This window comes from Felis catus, chromosome A2 (assembly GCF_018350175.1).
Source record: "Felis catus isolate Fca126 chromosome A2, F.catus_Fca126_mat1.0, whole genome shotgun sequence".
Taxonomy (NCBI): Eukaryota; Metazoa; Chordata; class Mammalia; order Carnivora; family Felidae; genus Felis; species Felis catus.
In genome coordinates, this window is record NC_058369.1 from 2323002 (window position 1) to 2347385 (window position 24384).

Sequence of the window (24384 nt, forward strand, 5' to 3'; positions counted from 1 at the left end):
TGCCACTCGCCCTCGGCCGCACAGCCTTCCGCGGTAACAGCGCCCGAGAAAAGCAACAGCCCTGGTTCCCCAGCCCGGGACAGAAAGGTAGTTGCGAGAAGCACATTTATTTCCCCGAAGTCCACCTGCCCGTCCAGCGCCGTGTCCGGCAGGGGAAGATGGCAGGGAGCCAGCCAGAGGGCAGACGAGGCTTGGCGCTCACGGGTATGAACGGAGACGGGGTGCCGGGCTCTCTGTCCTGGATGCCCCTCCCCCAGGAGCCAGGCCAGGGGCGCAGGAAGATGGGGGGGCTGCTCAGTAAACCACCTCGTACACCGTGGCCTTCTTGTCCCCCGAGCCCGTCACAATGTACTTGTTATTTCCGGAGATGTCACAGCTCAGCACGGAGGATGACTCCTTGGACTATGGGCAGGGGTGGGGGAGGGAGAGAAGGGAGAGAAGGTGAGGCGTGGCCGATACTAGCACCGTCTGGTGTCCGGTCCGTGCCCCTGACCGCCCTGCACGACGTTCAGAGGGAAGAGGCAGGGCCAGTGGGATTGGGTGGACAGGTGACAGATCCTGGGAAGGGCGGGTCCCCTGTTCTTGTGACACCAGGAGAGCCGCAACTGAAGCCCCGCCCTTTCCTAGGAGGCTCAGAGAGGGTGTGGACCGGGCATGAGGCCACACAGCACAGCAGAGGGCCAGCCGAGGCTTACAGCGCAATGACCCTACGCCAGCAAACGTTTCCTGTAAAGGACCCGGCAGTAAGTGTTCAGGCTTTGCCAAAGGTCCAAATGAGTCTCTAGCCAACAAGTCCGGGGGCCAAATAAATCTACGTCACATTATTGTGCTTTCGCTTTACACCCCTTTAACGATGTAAAACTCACTGCACGCCCACTACAATGGCTGTAACAAAAAAAGACACAATAACAGGTTGTTGAGGACGCGGAGAGTTTTGAACCCGCGAACACTGCTGATGGGATGGAAAAGTTGGAGGACAGTCCAGAGGTTAAACAGCTCCCAGCAATCCCACCCCAAGACCTCTCTGCCCACGAGCAATGAAAACACGTCCACGGCAGCGCGACTCACAGCAGCCAGGACGCGGAAACAAAGCCGGTGTCCATCAAGTGGTGGATGGATAAGCAAGACGCAATCCACCCAGACTACAGGCTGTGACCCCACCTCAGGAAGGAAGGACAGCCTGCCGCCTGCCACCACGTGGGCGGACCCGGAGGGCACTGAGCAGTGACAGAAGCCAGACACAGAAGGACACGTCCTGCGTGACCCCATCACAGGGGGTCCCCAGAGGAGTCCCGTCCAGAGAGACAGAGGGCGGACGGTGGGAGCCAGGGGATGGGGCTGGGGGTGGGGAGTCCGTGCTTCCTGGGGACAGACAGAGCCTCAGTTTGGGGAGATGGAAAGCTCTGGAGACGGATGGCAGGGGTGGTTACGCAACAGTGTGAGTGTGCGTGCGCTTAGAAACGGTCACGATGGCAAGTCTTAATGTATTAAAAAAAGGAAGCACGCACAAAAAGAACCCAGGCTGCACGCGGATGTGGCCCGCAGGCTGCAGTTTGCAGACCCTGCTTTAGTAGCTTGCTGGCTGGCGGGGAAGGGGGGGGGGACCTCGCAGGACCCGGGGGAAGTTCCGCGGCTTAACCACCAGCTCCGCCACCCCGGGGCCCCTGCGTGCAGCACGTCCTGGCCTGCAGGGCGGTGGCCGCACGCGGCCGGCTACCTGGAAAATGCTGGCTCCGTATGGCGTCCTCCAGGCGTTCAGTAAGTTGTCTTTCCCGGTGCTCACAAACCAGCGCCCTGGGGGAGGGAGAGCAGGGGGTTCCAGCAGGAGAGACCAGAGAGCCCCCCCGCCCCCCCGCCCCCTCCCCGGCCCAGCCGCAGGCAGACAGGGTCCAGCAGGCCTGGTCTCTCCCTTTCTGGCACCTCCGCTCTCACAAAGGGAACAGTGGGCCCCTCCTTCCCCCCCATTTTCCAGATGGTGAAGTCAAGGCCCCCCGGGGGCGGGGGCCCATCTGGCCTTCAAGAAGGGGGAGCCCCCAGGAGAGCGTGGCCAGATAAAACATAAGATGCCCAGGTACCTTTGAATCTCAGATAAATCACAAACCATTTTAATACAGATGTGCCCCAAGGATTTCATTATTTATTTTCTTTTAATGCATGCGTGTCCCATGCGGTACTCGGGGCACACTTATGCTGAAATTCATTTGGCTGCTTTTTTTTTTTTTTTTTTTTTAGTGTCAGTGTATCTCAGGCGATATTGGGGATGTATTTGTATTACCAAATCAGTCGCTTTTAAGCGTAAGCATGTCCTGGGTCACACTTGGGAAAAATTTCCGCTAACCAACGATTCGTTAAGATTCAAAATTCCACCGAGGGGTGCTTGGGTGGCTCCAGTCGATTAAGCGTCCGACTTGGGCTCAGGCCACAATCTCCAGGCTCGGGGGTTCGAGCCCCGCAGCCGGCTCTGTGCCCGCAGCTCGGAGCGTGGAGCCCGCTTCGGGTTCTGTGTCTCCCTCTCTCCCTGCCCCTCCCCTACTTGCGCTCTGTCTCTCTCTCTCAAAAATAAACATTAAACAGAAAGATTCCAATTCCGCTGGGCGTCCTGTGTTTTGTTGTGGGGGCTGTCCGGTGGGTGTGGGGTTTCGGTCGCCCCGCCCCGCGCCCTCCAGGCACACACACCGCAGGAGGCGAACTTGAGGGCCAGCACACAGCTCTCGTGAAGGTGCAGCTGGTACTTCTCGGGCTTGCGCACGTGCAGGACCTCCACGTTACTGCTCTCCATGCCCACGGCCAGCCAGTCCTGGTTGGGACAATGGCCCAGGGAGAAGATCTGGGGGTGCAGAGGAAAGAGGGGACATCGAACCCCCCCTGCAGAGGCTGGAGGAGGCCCAGAGGGGCAGGGGAGGGGCCCACCGCTCTCCCGCGGCAGCCCTGCGTGGAGAGGCAGCTGGCCCAGGGCCTGGAACGCAGCAGGCAACTGCATGTCGGATCATTAATATTAATCAGAATTACACGGAACCCTGGGGCCTCACATCCATTATCTGCTCAGAACGCACAACAGCTCTGGGAGGGAGGGAAGGAGGGAGAGGGAGAAGCCGGGCGAGGACGGTCGCCCCCCTTGAGCAGATGGCAGAAGGGAAGCTCGAGGCCAGGGCTCGCTCAAGGTCAGAGATCCGTGAAAGCCGAGGCCTTCGGACTCCCAGCTCGGAACTTTTCCCCGCCTGCCAACACCTCCTTTTGCTTGGATGTGAAAGGACTCGGTGGCCTCATCGTTCCGTGCCCCACCCCAAGCGAGGCAGAGAGAGGCTTAACGCCCTGTTCTATCCTAACCCTGTCGAAGTCCTACGGACAGGACGCGTGTGGAAAGAACCACAAATGGACAGCAGAGAGAGGACTGGAAGCTTTCACGTGTGCTCTCCTGCCCGTACAGAGTTCCTGCACAAAGACAGGGGCCCGGTGGGATGAGAGATACTCACCATGGGGTCCCCAGAGAACAACCCATCTAAGTCTCAGGGCCAGGGGATGGACAGCCATATCCACCTGCACCCTTGAGTTCCTTATCAAAGAAACTTTTAAGCTAAAGAGAAGAGAGGGTAGAACAGAAAGCATTTGGGCGTTAGCTACTATCTCCAGGCTTCAAGGAAGGGGGCCAAAATGGAGATGGGTTTTGAAGGATGAGTAGGAGTTCACCAATTGGAAAAAAGGGAAGGAAAAGCATGTCAGCTAGAGGGAACAGTAAGTGGAGAGGTCTAGATGCATCCGAGGGCATGGTGTGTGTGAGAGAGACTAGAGCACAGAGGCCTTAAATGTCAGGCCAAGGAGCTCACGTCCTGCTCCCAAGGCAGTGGGAGAGAGGATCTGGGTGACTCTGTTCAGCCGTGAGGAGTCTCCAGATCCTGTCCAGCTCCTTCACTTCACCCTTCAGCCTGGATTCTCACAGAGCCCTCAACGGAGACCTCTCTGCCCGACTCCTATGTCAACCTCTCCCTGCCGACCTCGATCAGTGGCTCCCCAGTGGGTCCTGGGGGGTGGTCAGGAGCTCTCAGTCGGGTCAAGAGACTGAAGGCCGGGAAGAGAATTGGGCTACCAGAGAAGAGGAAGGAATGAACGGGGCCGTGACTTAGCAAAAGCATCTGGGAAAGTGATCTGAGGGTCTTAGTAGACCCACGGCTTACTCTGAATCAGTGCCTTTGTGTTTCCACGGGGTTGGGGGCGGGGTAAGGCCTATGGATTTGTGAGAAGGACAAAAAAGATGGACACGGGTCACAGGTATCTGGGCCCCATTCAGTTTCTGGAAGTGAGTGCCTTGTGGGGAGGGGAGGGGGCTCCGGATTCCTGAAGCTTCTATCGCCCTCCCGGCAGACCCACTGCGGCACCTGAGAGCAGAAATCGTGCTGCTGCAGCTGGCGGCCCTCCCGCAGGTCCCAGCAGCGCACCGTGTTGTCCAGACCCCCGGTCCAGAGCCGAGTGCCGTAGTCGGAGATGTCGATGCAGCTGGCACCATCGGTGTGGCCCTGGAACTGCCTGGAGGGAGAAGCGCCCAGGCGTCAGGCGTCCGTCGTGGGGGCTGGTTCTGCTCCAGCGCCGAGGCGAGGGGCGCGGGGGCCACCCACCTGACCATGGTCTGGTTCTGCAGGTCCCAGACCACGATGTTGCCGTCGCTGCAGCAGGAAAAGCAGACCTTGGCGTCGGGGCTGACGGCCAGGGCGTAGCAGGCCGGGGCCGAGGAGGTCAGCTCGGCCTTGATGCGCGGGGTGGGCGCCGCCAGGTCCCAGATGGACAGGGTGCTGGCCTCCCCTCCCACGATCAGACTGCGGCCGTCCGGCAGCAGCTTGCAGGAACGGATGTAGTTGTCCCGGTTCTGGGACGGGAGAGAAGCGACGGTGTGGGGCTGGCCCTCCCCGACGGGGCCTCCCCCCCCCCCACCCCGAGAGCGCCCCCAAGCGCGCGGCGCCCCCCCAACCCGCCCCCCGCTCTCCCCGAGCCTCGAGCCCCGCCCCCGGCGGCCCGGAAATCCCGCCCCTGCGGACAAGCCCCGCCCCCGCCGGCGGGCCCCGCCCTCACCAGGCAGTCGAGCTGCGCCACCGGCGCCACCGGCGTCTTGGCGCCCGGCTGCCCCACGTCCCACACTTTGACGCAGCCCTTGCCGCCGGTGTACACGTGCTGCGTGGAGCCGCTGATGGTGACGGCGCAGACCACCTCGCCGTGCGCCAGCGTGTGCAGCTGCCGCGCGTGCCGCGGGATGCCCGCGCCCACCAGCGCGTCCGAGGGGAAGGGCACCGGCTGCATCTGCCCGTCGGCAGACACGTGGAAGGAGTAGGCCCTGCACGGGAGGAGGGCGGTGACGCGCGGGGAGGGGACCGCCTTGGGGGTGGCGGCCCGGCCTGGTGCCCGCCCCGCTCCGGGGGTTTCGGGGGAGTAGGGGGCCGGGAGGGGGGTACCCTGGATCCCAGGTGACGGACGGGACAGTCAGCGTGGCCTAGCCCGTGGCCCGCAGCCTGGCAAGCAGGCACTTAGTAAATGCGTGTTGAGTAGCGAGGATCCAGGGAGACGCCTTGAGAGCTCCAGAGACTGGGACCCACTGGGAGCCCCCAGCCCCGGGTGGCCACTTAGACTGACATCAATTTACAACTTCAGTTTCTCCGTGGCGAAAGCCACAGGTGGCCAATGGCAGTCAGGTTGGACAGCTGTAGGTATAGAACATTCCCATCATGGCGGAGAGTTCCTGGGTACTTGGGGCTGCGGTGCCCTGGGGTTGGGGGGGGGTGCATTCTGCGCACTGTAGGATGTACAACTGTATCCCAGGCTCCATAGAGGCCGGATGTGGGCCTGACCACCAAAAATGTCAGACATGCCGAATGTCTCCGGGGTGGGGGTGGGGAAGGCAAGAGTACCCCCCACCCCCGTTTCTGCATTTTTCTTGTTACCTACCTCTCTCTCCAGAGACTTTCTGGAAAGACAGCAGGGACCCCCAGCCCCCACCCCACAATGCAAGCACCCGACAGGAGGCAGGGATCCCTGAGCCAATACTCACGGCTTCCCCCCAGGGATAGTGGGCAGGGAAGAGGAGATAGATGACCCTCGGAGATGTGGATGAGACTCAAATGCCATCTGCCAAAATGCCGAAGAGGAAGGGTCCTAGGGCAGGTGACTCAAACCCACCTCTGCCTTCCCTCATGCTCACCTGCCATATTTCTCTGTTTATCAGAGGATCCCCAATCTGATCCCCAGTCAGCCCCTCCCTAAGAAGGCAGAGATGCCCTCTCCTGCTGCACTACAGACAGGAGAGCAGAGGCTTGCGCTTGAAGGAACCCCAAAGCCCCTGGGATCCTAGAATCCCAGACTTGGAAGGACCCCGAAGAGTCTGACCGGCTCTAGAGCCAAGAGTTGGCAAACCATGGCCCCCTGTTCGTTTTTGTAAATAAAGTTTTATCGGTACAAAGCCACACCCGTTCATTTCTATGTTGTCTATGGTGGCTCCGAGCTATGAAGGCAGAAGTGAGTTTTGACCCAGACCAACTGGTCGGCAAAGCCAAAACCATTTAATGTCTGGCCTCTTGCAGAAAACACTTGCTGACCTCTTCTGCACAACATCCCTTGGGTCTGGGATGCCCCCCGTGACAGCATTTTCTTCCCTCTGGAGGCCCCCTTGTCTACTCCAGGGTGGCTCACTCTGTCAGCCATCTGTCCTTGTGCTGCCCTCTGGGGCCCACCCAGTCCCTGTCTGCTCTCTCCGCCCCAGCTCAGGGTCTCAGGCCCTATTCCTTCAACTCCTTCTCATGAGACCTCGCTTCCAGTCCTCTCCCCAGGTGAGTCCCTCATCAGGAATCTACCAGAATCATCGCAGCCCCTTAAAAATCAGGGCCGACAACTGTATGCCCTCTGCCAGGAGGCCGAATGGGCCCCTTGTGCCCCGTGGCTGGGGCTCCCTGCTCCTCATAATGCGGCATAAGCTGCTCTTCCCAGTTACACGTTCCTTGTATTAAGCTTGTGGAGCTCCTGAGACCCTCGTATCATCTCCCCGCATGCACTTGGCAAGCCAGGATTCCCGTCCCTTTCCCTATCCCCTTGTCTCCTCCTGTGCAACCGGTTTCTCCTCCCGGCCCCCAGCCCCTGTGCCCTCCGATACCTCCCGGTGCCCCCGCGCTGAGGACTCACCATGGGGGACCGTCCATACACCACAGAGCCGCTGACCTGGGGGGACAGGTGGAGGCTCACGTAGGAGCTGGGCACAGAGAGGTCCCCATTAAGGGCGCTGTGGGAGCTCAGGCTGAAGGACGTGGTGAAGGGACTGGACAGGGTCAGGGGGCTCCTCAGGGCTGAGTGAGAAGAGACAAAGATAGGTCTTCAGACACCTTGGACCCAGATCCGGCCTTCCACTGCCTTGGCTGGTCTTTCGGGGCTGCTGCGTTCCGGTCCAGCATCCACCACACCCTGTCATACGTCCAGATGTTTGAGAATACCGTTCCCTCTGGCTCACATGCTGTTCCCTTTCCTTCCTCGGTTGCTGAACTCCTACTCACCCTTCGACACCTGGTAGACCCAAAGTCCAGCAACATCTCAGGAACGTCACTGAGCCTGCTCGCCCCACCCCTAGCCTGTTCTGGCTCACTGCCTCTATCCCCGCCACAACCACACGGGGCTGGAAGCTTAGGGGTCTGCGTCTCCGTCCCCACCATCTGGGAACTCCTCAAGGGCGCGTTCCAGGGCTGATTTCTTTCTGGGAACCCAGAACCAGCGCGGGGCCTGGCCATATGACAGCAGAGCCCACGTTAACGAGGGGGGACCCGAGGCTCAGAAAGTTTGAGTCGCTTGCCCAAGGTCATGCGGCTGACGAGTAGTATCCGAGGCCGGCCTCAAACCCCAGGCTGTCTGACTCCAAAGTTTGTGTTGTCCGTGCAGAAGGCTAAACCTCTCTGAGTAGATCGCTTCCCCTCTGGGCCTCTGTTTCCCCAGCCGTCCAGCCAAGACAGGAAACCGAGGCCCGGGGTGAGGTGGCACTGGGCTCAGAGTCCTGGAAGGGGTCAAGGCCATCCCAGAGCTGAATCCAACCCCCCAGAAGAGATCTGCTCAGGCCCCAGTGGACACTCACCGACACTGTCCGTGCCAGGCGTTGGCTTCGTAGCAAGCTGGCGGAGGTGACTGGCTGAGCTGGGCCCTGGGGTGGGCGCGTCCTGGGGCGGGGAGGAGTCGCAGGACTTGGGGGCAGGAGTGCTGGCGGGAAGATCATTCTGGGGAGAAAGGTCCGGACTGAACGCCCCACCCCCACCCTGGCACCAGCATCTGGCCCCTTGCTGCCCACGAGCTGGTGAGAAATTGGCACCAGAGGAGGGAGCTAGGCGGGGGCTCACAGGAGGTGTCTGCACGCCGAGCACGTGGGGTTCAAGGGCATGGGCCCCACCGCTGATGCCCTGAGCACAGGGACACGCGGGGTCCACAGGCCGGGAGCGCCAGGCGGGCAGCAGAGTGGGAACGGGCACGCGCTGCCCGCAGGGCTGCACACGGCGTGGGGAGGGGGACCGGCACCCGCTGCCAGAGCCCAGCGGGCACATGATCAGGTATGAGGAGTGCGGGTGTAGACAGGCCTCAAGCAAGGGCACACGGGGCAGGGAGCGGGCCTTGCGGAGGAAGGCGACAGTCGGAGGACTCGGGAGGGGGGGAGCACAGGCCTGCACCCAGGCGAGGGACCGGCAGCCAGCACTGGGGTGCCCCTGGCTGCTCTCAGGGGGCAGGGTGCCCCTGCAGCTGTCTCTCCCTGCGGGGACACCTGAGGAGAGGGGGAGGGGATCTCCAAGGAGGAGCACACGCGCTGTGGGCTCTCTGCTGTCACCTCCTTTGCCTTTCAAGAAACTTCACGTCCCCGTCCCGTCTTTCCACTACACAATCACGTGTTTCCTGCCAACCCCACTCCACGAGGGGGAGTGGGTGGGGACACGTGGGACAAGGGAGGCCTTCTGGGGGCTTCTCCCGGAGAGCAGAGCTGCCCCTCCCCCTCTGGCCTCCCGGAGTGGAGGAGGTCACAGGAGATGCAACCGTCAGCCCCAGCCGCGGCGGTTACCATAGCAACCTGCTGGGAGGGGAGGCCTAGAAACCGACACACTCTCTGGGTAAGCGCAGGGCAGGGGTCTGGGGAAGATTTGGTGAGGGCAGGGGTGGGACCAAACGGAGCCCGGCTGGGAATGCCTAAGGGGCGTGCTCTGAGGGGTTCCTACACCCAGCACTGGGAAAGTTGTTCCCATAGTAATGCTCTTGCCTTTCGGGAAGGGAGGGGGGGGGAAACGGGGGACAACCTCTCAGGTGGGGCTGCTGTATCTCCCACTTCTCCAAGGCCTTAACACTCGCCAGGCTGGAGTCAGTCCCAGAGCAGCCATTCTGCAGCTGAGTGTGTTTATTTCCAAGGGATTTCCTATTTATTGCAAGAGATGCTTCCCTCTCTCCCTAAGAGGGTGAGTGGTCTTTTGATAATGTATTTAGGTTCAACAGAGCACGCGGACTTGGGGAAAACACCTGGATAAAGTCGAGGCAGATTTTAGGAAGGTGGCAAATAATCACGAAGGAAATGCTGGACAACCCGCTGGAAAGACCCCAGCCGGGCTGGTGTCTCCTCGCTCGACATCTAATCGGGTGGCATCTGTTTCCAGGTCCCCAGGGTGCGGAAAGTGAGTTTCAAGGCCTCCCCTACTCCTTACCAGGACAAGCTCCTTGGCTCTGGGGAGCGGGGAGCCGAGGCTGGAGGCCAAAGAGGCCGGACTGTCCACGAGGTCCCGACGGGCGGGGACGCATATGGGCGCCTTTCCACATGGGGTGATAGCTGGGCTGGGGGGCTCCGAGGGTTGGTCCTGGGTTTGAGGAGGTGACATTGAGTGGAGGTGAACTGGGCAAAGAAGGAGAGCCCCTCTCTCTATACCCCTCCCCAACCCCACCCCGCACTCCAGCCTGGGTCCCTACGATCCACCTTGGGAGGATTATGAACCGCCCCCCCCCCCCGTGCCTTACTTTACTCATCTGTACAATGGGGTTGATAGTACCTACTCCATAAACCCACACAGAAACGACTGTGTAAGGGCTTGGCTCTGTTGTCCCCCATTAAACAGATGGGGAAAAGTGAGGCCAGGGACGGGGGCGTACTGTCCCAATCGCACAGTGAGCCAGGGCCGGATGCTACTTCTGCCGCCCCATTGCCAGGGTTCTCTGGGCCTCAGTTTCCCCACCTGTGCTATGGAGACGGGGTCAGCCTGGGGTGTCCCTCTATCCCCTACTCCCCCTACCCCCACATCACCCTCAACACAGCCATCCACAGAGGGGGCCAGGACCCCCCCTCTTCCCTCTGGGTCCCCCGACACTCGGGAAAGCCTGCCAGCCTCTGGGCCCAGACCCCGACTCACCTCGTCCACCACCAGGTTGTAATCGCTCTTGTCTTCATCACTCTCCTGGGGGGACACGGGGGAAAGAGCTTGCCCTGGCCATGCCGCTACCTCCGTGCCCCCTTACTGATCTCAGGAGACCGCCAGCCGCGGTCTGACCGGGATTCTGGGGCTTCAGAGGCCCATGTGCTTAGTTCAGAAAGAAGGCTGCCATTTGCTCAGGTGCAAGGGGTTGGGGGCGGGTCTCTCATGGAGGAAAATGAGGGGATGGAACTGAGGGCCCAAGACTTGCTGTGGGGCCCCGAGCGCCTCCCGGCCCTCCCTGGGTCCCAGTCTCCTCCTCGGTGACGGGGTGGGACGGCCGGGGACCAGGACTCATCCATAAACTCCCAACTGGCTCTCTCTCCACGGAGCCAGTCAACCTCTCGGGATCGTCTGCCCACCACCATCCCCATGGCCTAGCACAGACCTCATCCCCTCCTCAGGCTCCTGGCCTTCAGCCTCGCCCCCTCCAGGCAGCCTTCCAAGCTTGCCCCAGAGGACTTTCTTTACACCTGTCCCCACATCTGTACTACGTCCTTCTATGGCTCCCCACTGCCCTTGGGAGCAACCCTGGCGTGTGGGGCTGCCCTCTGGTCTGGCTGGAAAAGCAAGGGAAGACCAAGCCTGCAGCCTGAAGGCCACATCTCCCAGCAGAGGGGGGCTGACTGCCCCCTGCCCTCCACCCCCCGCCCCGTCCCCAGTTTTCTTCTTTAAAATACCCGTTGCTGACGGCTATAGAACAGGCTGCTATGTTTTTTAAAGATCACAGGCATCTCTGAGAAACAGCAGGACTGGCCAACACCGGGCCTGCCAGCAGGCGGCTGGGAGGAGAAGGCTGTCCCTGTAGATGGGACAGGTGCTTTCCAGCCAGCCAGTCCCAGCCCCAACTTGCAGCCTGGCCCCGAAACTGCAGGTGCAGTGAGGGGCAGGGGTGGTCCTGACCCAGGAGGAGGGCCCCGGAGAGAGTCTTCTGTGCCTCGTGGAGGGGCAGAGGGAGGGGGATGAAGAGCCAGAGCCAAAGCCAGGAGGTGGGCAAACGGAGATGTGCCCCGGAGGCCACGGAGACAGAGCAACTACAGTTGGGCCTGGCCCCACACTCCTCTCGTTGTTCAGTGCTCCGTGCCCAGTGGGGAGCTATGGAAGGCCCCAGAGTGAGAGGGTCACGGCCAGAGCTGGGCTCTGGGAGGCCCTGAGGGGCGGGGCTGGGGGGCCCACCCATCTCCCGCTCGCCCCCCACTTACATAAGGTCCCGACAGATCCTTGTCCTCAGCTCGCGGCTTCCCACTGCCCCCTGGGCCACCGGGTCGCACCTCTTCCACCACGCTCTCAGGGGGGGAGGGGGACGCGCTCTGCAGAGACACAAGGGCCGGAGAAAGGGTCAGGGCCCTGGGGCCCCAGACTCCGTCCTGGCCCAGCCCAGACCGAGGGTCCCCAAACACAGTTACTAGGATCTGTGGCTCAAGCTTCCCATCTGGGAAATGGGACCTTCCAAGGGCAGGCTCGATGCTAAGGTCTTGACCCCACAGCAAGTTCTTTGGGGAAGTGACGATTAATCCCATTGCACAGACAGGGAAACTGAGCCTGAGGAAGACAGGGCTGCACAGCGAATTAGGGGCCGAGGCAGGATGCCAAGCCAGCCCACCAGGTGTCGACAACCAACCTTCTAAGGTCAAGGGCTGGGTGTGCCAGCACAGGGACACAACATCAACCTGCCTGTGTGCCCTCGGACAGTTTTCTCCTTCCCTGGGACTCAGTCTCTCCAGCTGTACACAGGGGATGCCCCACACAGTGATTTCTCAAGCACTGCAGTTCTGGATGGAACCATTTCTTCAACTGAGATCTTATCTTGAAGCCTGATTTCATGGGCAGATAAGACGTTGGGCCCTGAGAGCTGGGTGGCTCTGTGCAAACCACACACAGGATTCAAAGCCACGTTCAGCAAGATGGGCCACTAGGAAATAAAGCAGGCCACAGATGCAAAAGCGTGCAGCCGCTTAAAAAAGAAAGCAGAGGGGCGCCTGGGTGGCTCGGTCGGTGGAGCCTCCGACTTCGGCTCAGGTCATGATCTCACGGTTCGTGGGTTCGAGCCCCGCGTCGGGCTCTGTGCCGACAGCTCGGAGCCTGGAGCCTGCTTCGGATTCTGTGTCTCCCTCTGTCTCTGCCCCTCCCCCACTTGCTTTCTGTCTCTCTCTCAAAACTAAACAAAGATTAAAAATTTTTTAATAAAAAAATAGTAAAATAAAATCTCTTGTTAAAGATAGTTTTTTTATTTTTATTTTTTTAACGTTTATTTATTTATTTATTTATTTTTAATTTTTTTTTTCAACGTTTATTTATTTTTGGGACAGAGAGAGACAGAGCATGAACGGGGGAGGGGCAGAGAGAGAGGGAGACACAGAATCGGAAACAGGCTCCAGGCTCTAGGCTCTGAGCCATCAGCCCAGAGCCCGACGCGGGGCTCGAACTCCCGGACCGCGAGATCGTGACCTGGCTGAAGTCGGACGCTTAACCGACTGCGCCACCCAGGTGCCCCAACGTTTATTTATTTTTGAGACACAGAGAGAGAGCATGAACGGGGGAGGGTCAGAGAGAGAGGAAGACACAGAATCTGAAACAGTCTCCAGGCTCTGAGCGGTCAGCACAGAGCCTGATGCGAGGCTCGAACCCACCAACTGTGAGATCGTGACCTGAACTGAAGTCGGACGCTTAGCCGACTGAGCCACCCAGGCGCCCCTAAAGACAGTTTTAAAAAGTGGTTTTATTTTTATTTTTTTGAGAGAGAGAGTGAGGGGGAGGGGCAGACAGACAGGGAGCCGGCGGATCCCAAGCAGGCTCTGCCCCGACAGCAGAGAGCCCAATGTGGGGCTCGAACACGCGAACCGCGAGATCATGACCTGAGCTGAAGCTGGCCGCTTAACCAGCTGGGCCACCCAGGCGCCCCAAAAATAACATCTTAAAAAAGAAAAAAAACAAGCAGAGACGTCAGAGACGTGATGGCCTCAATGTATCACTGAGGCGGAAATCAGCCGGCAGAGAGGCGACTGGCTGGGCGCAAATCCCAGCTCGGCTTCCCATTGGCTCTGAGACCTCGGGCAGGTTACGCAACCTGTCGCACGCTCAACCCGTGTCCCGTGTCCCGTGTGAAACGGGGATCATCGCCACAGTGCCCGCCTCCTAGGGTTGCGGGGAAGATACAGCGAGGGGCAGACGCTTAGCGTGACGCGGGGCCCAGCGCGCGGTGAGCCCACGTTCGTGCAGGGAAATGCAGAAACGCGCAGGATGTCCCTGAGTTTCCCCCCACTCGGCACTGTGGGGGCTGAGCAGCGACCTTGGCCCCGCCCACTCGATGCCAGGCGCACCCCTAGTCGTGAGAGCCACAGATGTCCCCAGACACAGGCTGGTGTCCCCTGGGGGCGGGATCTCTTGTGCGACAACTGCCACTTCCTCAAACCCCTTCCCTCTCTGGCAATTATGTTCCCACCACGGAGCCTCTGCCGCCTCGAACTTGTGTCTCTGTGTGTGTGACACGTGTTACGCAGGGGAGAAGTCTGGAAGGAGGCGCTGCAAAACGACTGGGGTCGTTCAGGAGACTTGGATGGGAGGGGGCTCGGGGCAAGGGTCAGGGGGTCACGGTCCCTTTACGGGGTTGAACAGGATCCACCAAAGTCACGTGCCCACCCAGAACCTCACTAGGAGACCTTATCTGAAAGTAGGGTTTTTGCAGAAGTGATTAATTGTGATGAGGGCATAGTGGGTCGGGATAGGCCCTAATGCAACGGGACTACGGTCCTGTTTTGTCAGTTTTTTTAATGTTTGTTTATTTTTGAGAGAGACAGAGGGCAAGCGGGGGAGGGGCAGAGAGAGAGGGAGACACAGAATCCGAAGCAGGCTCCAGGCTCCGAGGTGTCAGCACAGAGCCCGACGCGGGGCTCGAACCCACGAACCGTGAGATCGTGGCCTGAGCCGAAGTCGGACCCTTAACTGACTGAGCCCCCCAGGCGCCCCGGACTGGCGTCCTTAAAGGGAAAGGGACACACAGGGGAGAAGCCACGTTGAGGACAGAAGTAGAGACGGAATGATTCAGCCACAGGCCAAGGAGCCCCAAGCCCAGAGGCCACCAGACGCTAGAAGGGCTCACAGCTCGGTTTTAGATTTGTAGCCTCCAGAACAAGGGAGGGAACAAATCCGTGTTGTTTTAAGCCATGCAGTGTGTGCTAATGTGTTCTAACCACCGTGGCAAACAAGTGCAGCCCCCTTTCCACGTGGTCCCCTTCTCTGTAAGAATTGTCTTCGGGGCACCTGGGGGGCTCAGTCGGTTGAGCTTCTGACTCGTGATTTCAGCTCAGGTCACGATCTCACAGTTGATGGGTTCAAGCCCCGCGTCAGGCTCTGCACTGACAGCTCGGACCTGCTTGGGATTCTCTCTCTCTGCCCCTCCCCGGCTTGTGCTCTGTCTCTGTCTCTCAAAAATAAATTAAAACATTAAAAAAAATTTTTTTAAGCAATTGTCTTATGTTTTAAAAATATTTTATATATGATATATATATTTATATAATTATATAATATATTATATATTTTTATTTTTGAAAGAGAGAGACAGAGCGTGAGCAGGGGAGGGGCAGAGAGAGAGGGAGACACAGAATCCGAAGCAGCTCCAGGCTCCGAGCCATCAGCACAGAGCCCGACGCGGGGCTCGAACCCACGGACCACGAGATCGTGACCTGAGCTGAAGCCGGACGCTTCACCGACTGAGCCACCCGGGCGCCCACAATCGTCTTACATTAAACAAACAAGGCAAGTTGGCAACTGGCAGCATTTATCGCAAGCTTAACCTCCGCCTGGGCAAAGGCATTTACAGCTGAGTATTCTCTGGGCATTCTCTTCTCCGACCCAAAGGTGAGAAAGGGCCACTTGAAGTCGCCTCCAACACACTGTGTTAAACAGACAGGGCCCAGGGCGGGGACGTAAACTGGTACCCCTGTCACCTGTACTTAAACATACACGAACATACGTGTCACACATAACAGAGACTCGGGGATCGAGATGCCCATCTCTAGGCCCAGCGAAGACTGAGGGTCCCCGCCGCTGTTCTCAAGATCTGTGCCTCAAGCTTCGCATCTGGGAAATGGGACCTTCTAAGGGCAGAAGCCATGTGGTCGTGACAACCACAGATGTCCCCAGACACTGCCCAGTGTCCCCGGCGGCAGGGGGTGGGAGTGGGGGCCTGGTGCAAGCTGAGACGAGCTCTAAGAGCGAAACGCATTTGGATCGTGGAGATTTAGCACAATAAAAAGGACATAAAACATACCGTTAGTAGTTTTCATGTCGATTATACGTTGAAATATTCTGGATACACGACGTTAAGTAAAACGTACTATCGGAATTCATCTCATCTGTTTAACTTTTTAAACGTGGCTATAAGAGGGGCGCCTGGGTGGCTTAGTCGGTGAAGCATGCGACTTCGGCTCAGGTCATGATCTCGAGGCTTATGGGTTCGAGCGCCGCGTGGGGCTCTGTGCTGATGGCTCAGAGCCCGGAGCCTGCCTCGGATTCTGCGTCTCCCTCTCTCTCTGCCCCTCCCCTGCTGACGTGCGTGTGTGCTCTCTCTCTCAAAAATAAACGCTAAAACTTTTTTTTTAATTTAAAAATATAAATAAACGGGGCTACTAGAAAATGTGCAATCACATAGCAGATTGTGATGCTGCGAACAAAGGCAAAAAACCCACACGGAACCACCCCCCCCCCCCAACACACACACACCAAGCTCACAGCACAATGATGGATGCTGAGGAGACCGTGGGCTGCACCTGTGTGCGGTTTCCTGCATCCTGTACTGTGTTTTATCCGACACATTACGGTTGGGGGAGGCTGGGTAAAGGGTACACGGGGCTTCCCTGCACTTCTCTTTGCAATGCCCGATGCATTCGTAACTGTTTCCAAATTAAGCAGTTTTTTAACAAATTACACACAGGGCTCACCTCTATTTCCATTGGGCACTGCTCTGATAGATGGTGATATCGAGTGGATGACGGATAAGTTCATGAGCGGAAGGTGCCACGTGCATGCAAGTATTGAATTGCAAAAAACCAAACAAAACCCCCAAAAGCCAGCTCACGATTGAAAACCTTCCATAAAGAAAACTCTAGCGGCAGGGGCATCTCCGATACCAAAACGCTCCAGACGACCCAGCTGCAACACTGGGCGGGCGTCCTGCTGGGAGGACCTTAGCAGCTCAGAGCCACTGGCTTCAGCCACGTTCGAATGCAAGGCCAATATCACACAAGTTCCCGGATGCCTTTCGACTTACCCTGCTCCGAGCTCTCTCCGCTGGCCGGTTGGAGGTGAGGCAGAGAGAGAGAGAAGGAGAAGAGGTGAGGGTTTCACACAGCCCATGGTGCCAGAGGGCACACCCCTCCAGCGTTGACAGAGCCCTCTTCCAGGCTCAGGATCTCCCTTCTCCAACACCCTTGCAAAGGGGTGGATCGTTCCTTTCCTGAACCATTCAGGTAGATGCCCAGAGAGGGGCAGTAACTCGCCCCAGGACACACAGCCAGTGGGGAGTGACGTTGACCCCGAAGGCCCTGCAGGCCCTCTCCTTGACTCCCTCACCCTTAAGTCCCCGTGCCACCCTCCCCCCTCCCCCACCCCCTTCCCCGGCCAAGGCCGCCCCGTGCTGCCCCGCTCACCTCTGGGTCCCTCGGCCTCCACGCCTGCCCGGTCTTCCTTGGCAACGGCGGCCAGCTGAGCCTGGGCAGCCAGGGCTCCGGACAGGGCCAGCAGCCCCGTGGCACTGCCACCCACCAGGCCAGTGGGGCGAGGGGTGAGGGGCACGGGGGGAGCATGGTGAGACAGTGGCTGGAGCTGCTGCTGCTGGAGAGAGGAGAGGTGGGCCGGGCCGGGCCACACGGGCGCCCAGCAGGGCCCTGGGCCGGGGGGGGGGTGGGTGGGGGTCCCCCAGAGTCTCCAGGGAGGCCGGAGCCCAGGCCAGCTGCCCGCCCGGCACCCTCCAGCTTTAGCACCTACTGGGTGCTGGGGACCCAGGGGTTGGGTCTCCCCAGGGCAGGGCAGGGGCTGGGCGGACTCACCCCGATGAGGCTGTTCAGCTCCCCCACGGTCACCTGCTTGGCCCGCTCCACGGCCTGGAGCACCTGTTGTTGATGCTGGGAGATGGGGGGCCGGGAAGGGGGTGCTCAGGCTCCCCGTCTGCTGGGAGCCCCCACCCAGCCAGGCAGTGCCCGCTGAGGCCCCCCGCCTCCCTCCACCCCATCCTTGTTCCCAGAGCTTTGTTATTTCTCTTCTGTCTCTCTCCGTTTCCATTTTATTTTCTTTTAATTTTTTTAATGTTTATGTTTATTTTTGAGAGAGAGAGAGAGAGAGCGGGGGAGAGGCAGAGAGAGAGGGAGACACAGAATATTTGAAAAAGACACACACACACACACACACACACACACACACACACACACACACACTCCGGGGGAGGGGCAGAAAGCGAGGGAGACACAGAATCCGAGGCAGGCTCCAGGCTCTGAGCTGTCAGCACAGAGCCCGACGCGGGGCTCGAACCCAGCAACCGTGAGATCATGGCCTGAGCTGAAGCCGGACGCTTAACTGAGCCACCCAGGCACCCCTCTCCCTTGAGAGGGGTGAAACAAACACAAAGCCAAAGAAACAGGCACACAAGCACAGTGAAAACCAGTAATTATAAATCGGGGTTTCCTGGGGCACCTGGGTAGCTCAGTGGGTTGTGTCCGACTTCAGCTCGGGTCACGATCTCACGGTTTGTAGGTTCGAGCCCCGCGTCGGGCTCCGTGCTGACAGCTGGGAGCCCGGAGCCTGCTTCGGATTCTGTGTCTCCCTCGCTCTCTGCCCCTCCCCCACTCACGCTCTGTTTCTCTCTCAAAATTAAACATTAAAAAATGTTTTAAAAATAAATAAATAAGTAATCGGGGTTTCCAGATCAGCGTCTCCCTCAGCACCATGGACATTGGGGCCAGGTCGTTCTCTGCGGGGGCATCCTGGGTGCCGTAGGGGGAGGCGGGGCTGAGCAGCATCCCCGGGCCCCCCTGCCTCCATGCCAGGAGCACCCCTCCCTCAAGGTGACAACCACAAAAGTCCCAGACGTTGCCCAGAATGCCCTGGGGCAGCACGGCCCCCAGCAAAGAACCACCATCCAAATCAGCACCCAGGTAAACCACCCAGGTCAGAAAGTAGAAACTGGCAGGGGCACCTGGGGGGCTCAGTCCGCTAAGCGGAGACTCTGGATTTCAGCTTAGGTCACGGGTCCATGGGTTCGAGCTCTGCATCAGGCTGCACGTTGCTGGTGTAGAGCCTGCTTGGGATTCTCTCTCTCTCTCCCTCTCTGCCCCTCCCCTGCTCATCCTCTCTCTCTCAGAAACAAATGGATTTAGAAAAAAAAAAGAAATACAATTTAACGTGTATTTAAATGGCCACGTGTGGCTGGTGGCTCCTGTGTGAGTATAAGGCTGTTTATCCACACTCCTGAGGTCGGGGGTTTGAGCTGCTCCGCCTGAGGACGTGTGAGACACAGGAAGCTCCCGTGGGTGGCACGCCTGTGTGTCAGCGTGTCTAAGCCAAGCGTTGGTAAACTTTTTCGGCAAAGGGTCACAGAGAATATTTTCCGCTTTGCAGGTCAGAAGGTTTTTGTCTTAACGTCTCTGCCATTTTATCAGGAAAGCTGTCACAGAGATCATGCACGTGAGTGGGCATGACCCTGTGCCAATAAAACTTTATTAACGAAACAGGCAGAGGGCGCGCCTGGGTTGAGCACAGGACTTCGGCTCAGGTCAGGATATCGTGGTTCGTGGGTTCGAGCCCCGCATCAGTCCCTGTGCTGACAACTCAGAGCCTGGAACCTGCTTGGGATTCTGTGTCGCCCTCTCTCTCCGCCCCTCCCCTGCTCACGGTCTTGTCTCTCTCTCTCTCAAAAATAAACATTGGGGCGCCTGGGTGGCGCAGTCGGTTAAGCGTCCGACTTCAGCCAGGTCACGATCTCGCGGTCCGGGAGTTCGAGCCCCGCGTCAGGCTCTGGGCTGACGGCTCAGAGCCTGGAGCCTGTTTCCGATTCTGTGTCTCCCTCTCTCTCTGCCCCTCCCCCATTCATGCTCTGTCTCTCTCTGTCCCAAAAATAAATAAACGTTGAAAAAAAAATTTTTTTAATAAATAAACATTAAAAACATTTTTTAAAAAACCAAAACAGGCAGAGGGGGGGATTTGGCCCTCGGACTGCAGTTTGCTGAGTCTCAATCTAGAAGAAGGGAGTCGCTGGGGCACACATGTGCGTCTTTATTCACTTCTTAGTTTTTTTTATCTTCATTTCTGCCGTTTTCTCCCTACGCACTAAGCCGCCTTGTCCCCACCCCCGGCTTCAGACACCATGTCTCCAATCTCAGCCCAGCCAGGACATCCCTCCATCCCAAGCTTCCAGAAAATCTCAGATTCAGTGGGGTCCAAGATTTTTGTTCCCCATCACGGTGAGGCTGCCCTACTCATCCACCCCGCAGTGGAACCTGCCCTCATGTCTCTTGCGGACGGAATGCTCCGGACGGAAGCAGGGGCAGCTGATGCAAAGGTCCTGAGGCTGGCACGCGCTCAGAGCGTTCTTAGAAGGGCTGATTTTTTTTTTTTTAAGTTTCAGTGAGCTGTTCACACTGCTGATTATTTCACCGGCCCTGATTCCAGCTTTTTAAAATTATTATTGTGGTTACACATACATAAGCCTTATCCTCTTAACCATTTCTAAGTGCACAGCTCAGCAGCAGCAAGCACATCCACGTTGTTGTGCAACCATCCGTCGCCAGAACTTTCCATCTCCCCAAACGGAGACTCTGTCCCCATGAAACACTGCTTCCCCGCCCCCTGCCCCACCCCTGGCTCCCACCATCTACTCTCTGTCTCTGTGGACAGGACGGGACCCCTCTAGGGACCTCCTGTGAGTGGGATTGGACAGCACTTGTCCTTCGGTGACTGGCTTATTTCACTGGACATACGTAAGGGCTAACTTTTATCGGGTGCTTCCTTAGCACCCAGTATCACCCTTGCACGGATCAGCTTGTCTGATCACCACAACGACACAGACAAGGCAAGCCGCCAAGGCCACAAGGCCAGGATTCGGACCCAGGCAGCCTGGCTGCACCCGCTCGTCACCGTCAGCGATCACCTCCCTCCGTCCCTGAAGCCCCTGCCCCAGCCCCGTACCCTCCAGGCCACCCGGCAGAACCAGTGCCTGTGGCACCGGCATCGGCATCGAGCCAGCCCCCCGCCCCCCATCTTCCAGCTCCCCTCCGTCCCAGCAGCCCACTCACCTCCTGGGTCAGGAAGGGGATAATCTGAGCACAGATACCACTGAGGCGCTTCACAATCTCGGCCTGGCAGGAAACAATGAGGAGGAAGCTTGGAGGGGGCGGGGGCTGTCACCAGCAGGTGCAAACAGAGGCACTGAAGCCAGAGTGGCACACAGGCTCGGGGGCAGACGGAGGGGCTGCTGAGGAAGCGATCTGCTGAGCTGATGCCCAGGGCGGCCTTGAGCCGGAAGGCAAGGACGGATACGCCAGCCGCGAGACACCATCGACAGATTCCCAGGAAGCAGCCACGCAGACACCCAACTCAGATGGGGTACTTAGAAGCCGTGGGGTCATCATGAACAAAGGAGTGGCCCTCACCGGGCCCGCGTCTCTGGGTCTGGGTCGCGTCTGCAAGCTGAGGCCACTGCCAGGCCGAGACCCCCATGCACCACACTCAGGAGGAGGGCTTTGTAGTGTTGGGATAAAAAACCTGTTTACTTTGCTTTGTCCCCAGTTCCTGGCACAGAGGCTCTAAAACTCTTGGAATTTCTCAGTGATGGGTAACGGCGGGGGTGGGGGGGGGCATTTTTCTGTCCTCAACAAGCCCCTTTCGATCACACCTGAGTTTACTAGAGGGATGAAGCTTGAGCTAATCACCGATGGCCAGTGATTTAATCAGTGAGGCCTGTCCAGTCAAAGAAACCTCCACAAATGTCTGTAACTGGGTTGGTGGAGAGCTTTGGGGGGGTGACCGCATGGAGGTTCTGGGAGTGTGGTGCGCCCCCGCCCCCTCTGCACCTCTCTTCCCCCTGGCTGTGCCCGAGTTAGATCCTACATAACAAACGGGTGATCCAGGAAAGTGAACCGCTTTCCTGAGTTCTGTGGACTGTTCTGGCAAATTATTGAACCCGAGAAGGGGATTATGGGAACCCCTGACGTGTATATATAGCCGGTTGGTCAGGAGTTTGGGCCAGAGACCCAGACTTTTTGATCGGCATGTCCGACGGAGGCAGTCCGGTGGGGCTGAGCCCTGAACTTGGTGGGGGGGGGGGGGGAGGGGGTCCGCACTAACTCCAGGCAGAGAGTGTCAGAACTGAGCCAAATCGCAGGACATCTGCTGGTGCCAGGGTGCGAACTGGTTGGGGTGCGGAAAACCCCCATATTTGGTGTCAAAGTATAGGGGGTGCAGTAGAGGGAAATCCAGGGAGTGGAGTAGAGACAGTCTGGTCTTACTTGCAGGTTTCATCGGGGGCAGGGCCTGGGCCAGGGGTGCCCCACGGGGCTGAGCACAGCGAGGGCCGTGTGGGTGGGGACGGGGGGCAGCTAGGGCACATCCAGGTGTGTGCCCGGCCAGTCCATGCTTTGCTTCTTTGCTTCTGCCTGGGTTAGAGGGGTGCTGGGTGCTGGGTCTGGGCAGAGTTTGAATTCCCAGCAGGAGGACAGAGACTGGATCCTAGCACATGCCCCTCACCCTGCAAGAGAGTCTATTTCACGCACCCAAGGGACCACACCATGCTCCGGGCAGGCGAGCCCCCTCCGGCGCGCACCAGATCCCGTAGAGCCCGCCCATCCCAGAACAGCACACCAGGGCAGGCACCCCCAGGCCACCCCACCCTCTCAGCCCACCCCCCTCCTCTTCCCACCCAGTAGGCTCCGCCCACTGTCCCCATAGTCGCAGGGACCAAATCTAAGATTCCATCAACCTCAGAACCTTCAAAGCAGCAACAGAAGCTTGAGGTCCATCGCAGACCATCAGGTTCCACCTCCAAACATCAGACCCCGTGGGCTGGATGGGACCTCCTCCAAGACCGTGTGGCCGGCCCCCTCCCTGGGACAGATGTCTCCCCTACCTCCTCCCTGACCTGGCTGCCAGCCTCTGCCTACGCCCTCCTTGACCAGGACACCTGGCCCCTCTTGCCTCTGCTGAACCGTATCTCTAGAAGTTCAGAAGTGTTTTCCTTTCCTTCGTGAGGCTGAAGTCGGGTAAGACCCCTGTTCCCTGGGTCTGCTTTGCCCCAGACTTGCCCCAGACTGCTGGGTCTCTCCTCAAGCTCCAGACCCTCACCCTTCCCACTGAGCACCCCCCTCCCCGACCCCCCACCACAGTTACCTGCTTATGCATTTCAATGTTGAGCCCGTAGGACATCTCATAGTACTACAAAGGAAAAACTCAATTGGGATGCATGCTGGGCCAGTGGGTGCCCAGCCCTGCTCAGGGTGATGCTGGGTTTTCCAAGGGCTCCCAGGCTGGGGGATCACCGCAGGGAGCAGAGCCTCCCAGCCTCCTGGGAGCCCAGAGGGCAAGACCAGAGGAAGAAGCAGGGAGGGGGGGCAGGTAGGAAGTGCCCAGAGACCCTGGCCCCTCAGAGTCCCATTGTTTGTAAGAGTTGGGGGGCTCCCAACTTACAGACAGGGAAAATGAGGCCCAGAGTGGCAGGGTGAGTGGGGATTCACACCCCAGGCGCTTCTACTCACAGGGAGCCCTCCCACTGCCCCATCCTGGCACGAAAACCCCCTCACCATGACATAATGTCGCTGCATTTCCGTCTTTTCACTGGCCAGCTTCTCACATTCCAGCTTGAGGCTGGAAAGGAGACGGGGCATGGGGGTCCTGCTCCGCCCGGCCTCTACCCCCACCCCGCCCCCACCCCGCGAAAGACCCAGGGACACCCCATCTGGGCCAGTTTCCAAAGCGATGGGTTTGGCTCTTGGCCCCCTCCCCACTTCCTCGTTATCGGCCCACCTCCAGGTCCCGGTCCCTTCCCGCCCCTTCTCAGGCTCCAAGTGTCCCAGCACTGACGGTCCCCAGCCACCTCAGCTGCGCTTCCACCTGGAAGCCCTCCCTCGCCCCTGGGGGAGGGGGGTCTCCCTCGGTCCCGCACCCTGGAGGCCCCGCCCCCGCCTGGCTGTGCACCCCCCCCCCCGGGTCCCCCCCAGCGGCCCGGCCGCTCCCCCCGGGGGCGCCCAGGTGGGCTCCCAGGTGGGCTCCCCGGTGAGCTCCCGGGTCCCCCGGGGCGGGGCGCCCCCGCCCCCCCTCACCTGTGGTACTGAGCCTGAAGGAACTGGAATTCTTCTTTGATGCGGTCGCAGATCTCCAAGATCGAGAACTTGAAGGGCTGGCCGGACTGAAGCGGGGTCTGGGGGGGACGGCGGCGTCTGAGCTCCCGGACGCCCGCGCCCCCCACCCCGCGCAGGCCGGGCCCCCACTCACCGGGTGCCTTCCCTGGGGGTACATCCTGCCGGTCCGGAAGCCCCCCACCCACGCCGCCGCCGGAGCCCGACGATCCGGGGGCGCGAGGCGGCGGCGGGGTGGGGGGCGAGGCCGGGGGGGGGGTGCTGCCCGGAGAAAGGAGGAGGGGGCGCGGCGGCGCGGGGCAGGCCCCCCCTCCCCGGGCGCGCGCGGGGGACGGGGACGCGGAGGGGCGCGGGCCGGGCGGGGGGCGCGCGGGGCGGCGCGGAAGGTCGCGCGAGCCGCGGCCGGTGTCGGCGGAGGCGCGGGCGGCGGGCCCCGCGCGGAGCCGCCTCCCTCCGGCGGGGCTCGGCCGGGAGCCGCGGGCAGAGCCGCCTTAAGGTGGCGCCGCCGCCCCCGGCCCGCCCACCCGGCCCGCCCGCCGCGCCCCTGCCACCTCCGGGCTGCGGGCACCCCCCTCCCCCGGGAACCCACCCCTTCCCCCACCCCG

General features: G+C 59.6%; 1 protein-coding gene across 3 annotated transcripts; it reads right to left on the reverse strand.

Moving 5' to 3' along the window:
* Positions 1 to 88: 88 nt before the first annotated feature.
* On the reverse strand, positions 89 to 24067 carry TLE2 (TLE family member 2, transcriptional corepressor). Of its 3 annotated transcripts, none has more exons than XM_023243601.2 (20): positions 23916 to 24067; positions 23744 to 23841; positions 23225 to 23288; positions 22815 to 22859; positions 20726 to 20788; positions 17489 to 17563; positions 17090 to 17270; positions 16711 to 16730; positions 11645 to 11752; positions 10383 to 10427; positions 9687 to 9836; positions 8090 to 8228; positions 7156 to 7316; positions 6032 to 6108; positions 5062 to 5320; positions 4611 to 4858; positions 4374 to 4521; positions 2677 to 2827; positions 1718 to 1794; positions 89 to 402 (listed from the first exon to the last, which is right to left on the reverse strand). In XM_023243601.2, exons 1-20 carry the CDS (start codon positions 23937 to 23939, stop codon positions 295 to 297), a joined length of 2241 nt encoding a protein of 746 aa, XP_023099369.1. In that variant the 5' UTR covers positions 23940 to 24067; the 3' UTR covers positions 89 to 294. The 3 variants fall into 3 exon arrangements, with proteins under 3 accessions (XP_023099369.1, XP_023099363.1, XP_044899293.1); XM_023243595.2 differs by having other exon boundaries at positions 17090 to 17273; XM_045043358.1 differs by lacking the exons at positions 16711 to 16730; positions 17090 to 17270; positions 17489 to 17563.
* Positions 24068 to 24384: the final 317 nt, after the last annotated feature.

Excerpts from the sequence above, each read along its gene's own strand:
- TLE2 (XM_023243595.2), bottom strand. The coding sequence starts at position 23,939 with ATGTACCCCCAGGGAAGGCACCCG. Across the intron at positions 10,428-11,644 it reads AGGATCTGTCGGGACCTTAT|GAGAGTGATGAAGACAAGAG; the intron begins GTAAGTGGGGGG and ends GTGTCCCCCCAG. Across the intron at positions 6,109-7,155 it reads TGTATGGACGGTCCCCCATG|ATGGCATTTGAGTCTCATCC; the intron begins GTGAGTCCTCAG and ends GCATTTTGGCAG.